The 563-nt window shown below is 71.2% G+C and overlaps 1 protein-coding gene across 1 annotated transcript in view; it reads right to left on the minus strand.

The window, feature by feature from the left end:
* The window catches only part of LOC103894938 (nck-associated protein 1-like), a gene marked incomplete at its 5' end in the record, with an annotated part of 55,366 nt that overhangs the window by 19,551 nt on the left and 35,252 nt on the right, over positions 1-563 (minus strand). Inside the window, 2 exons of the mRNA XM_009274420.1 lie at positions 8-186; positions 280-348. Of these exons, the coding sequence (XP_009272695.1) occupies positions 8-186; positions 280-348 (248 nt within the window). The remainder of the gene's footprint in view (positions 1-7; positions 187-279; positions 349-563) is intronic.

The following is a 563-nucleotide window of genomic DNA, read 5'->3' on the forward strand; positions in this document are numbered from 1 at the left end:
GCGGAGCAAGAAGCAATGGACGGTCTGGGTGACGTCGGCGGCGTGGACCTGGTTGTGGTAGGGGTTCCGGTACTTCCCGTAGCCGGCCTCCAGGGCGTCCAGCAGCGTCGTCAGGAAGACGGCGGGGATCTGCGGCACGGGCACACGCGCTCGCAGATGCGCTCGCGCATGCAAAGCCACCGGCACGTGCCAGCGCACCCAGCCCCGGGGGCACCCACGGGCGAGCACGGGCACAGGCATACCTTAAAGCGGCTGGGGGGGGGGGGGGGGGGGGGGGATGGTCCTCAGGGAGTGATCGTCCGTCACCCGGTTCAGCGCGAAGACGTCGAAGCACCAGAGATCGAGGCTCTGGAGGGAGACGGGGGCATTACCCCGGCGCCGGGGCGAGCCCAGTGCCCGGTGACACCCAGCCGTGCCCGGCGATGCCAGGCAACCCCCAGCAATGCCCACGGATGCCCAGTGAAGCCCAGGGATGCTGAGCCGCGCCCAGGGACGCCCAGCAATGCCAGGCGATGCCCAGCCATGCCCAGCCGCGCCGGGTGCCGGCTCCCCCACCCATCCCA

Source organism: Aptenodytes forsteri, unplaced genomic scaffold (assembly GCF_000699145.1).
Source record: "Aptenodytes forsteri isolate BGI_AS27 unplaced genomic scaffold, ASM69914v1 Scaffold64, whole genome shotgun sequence".
NCBI lineage: Eukaryota > Metazoa > Chordata > Aves > Sphenisciformes > Spheniscidae > Aptenodytes > Aptenodytes forsteri.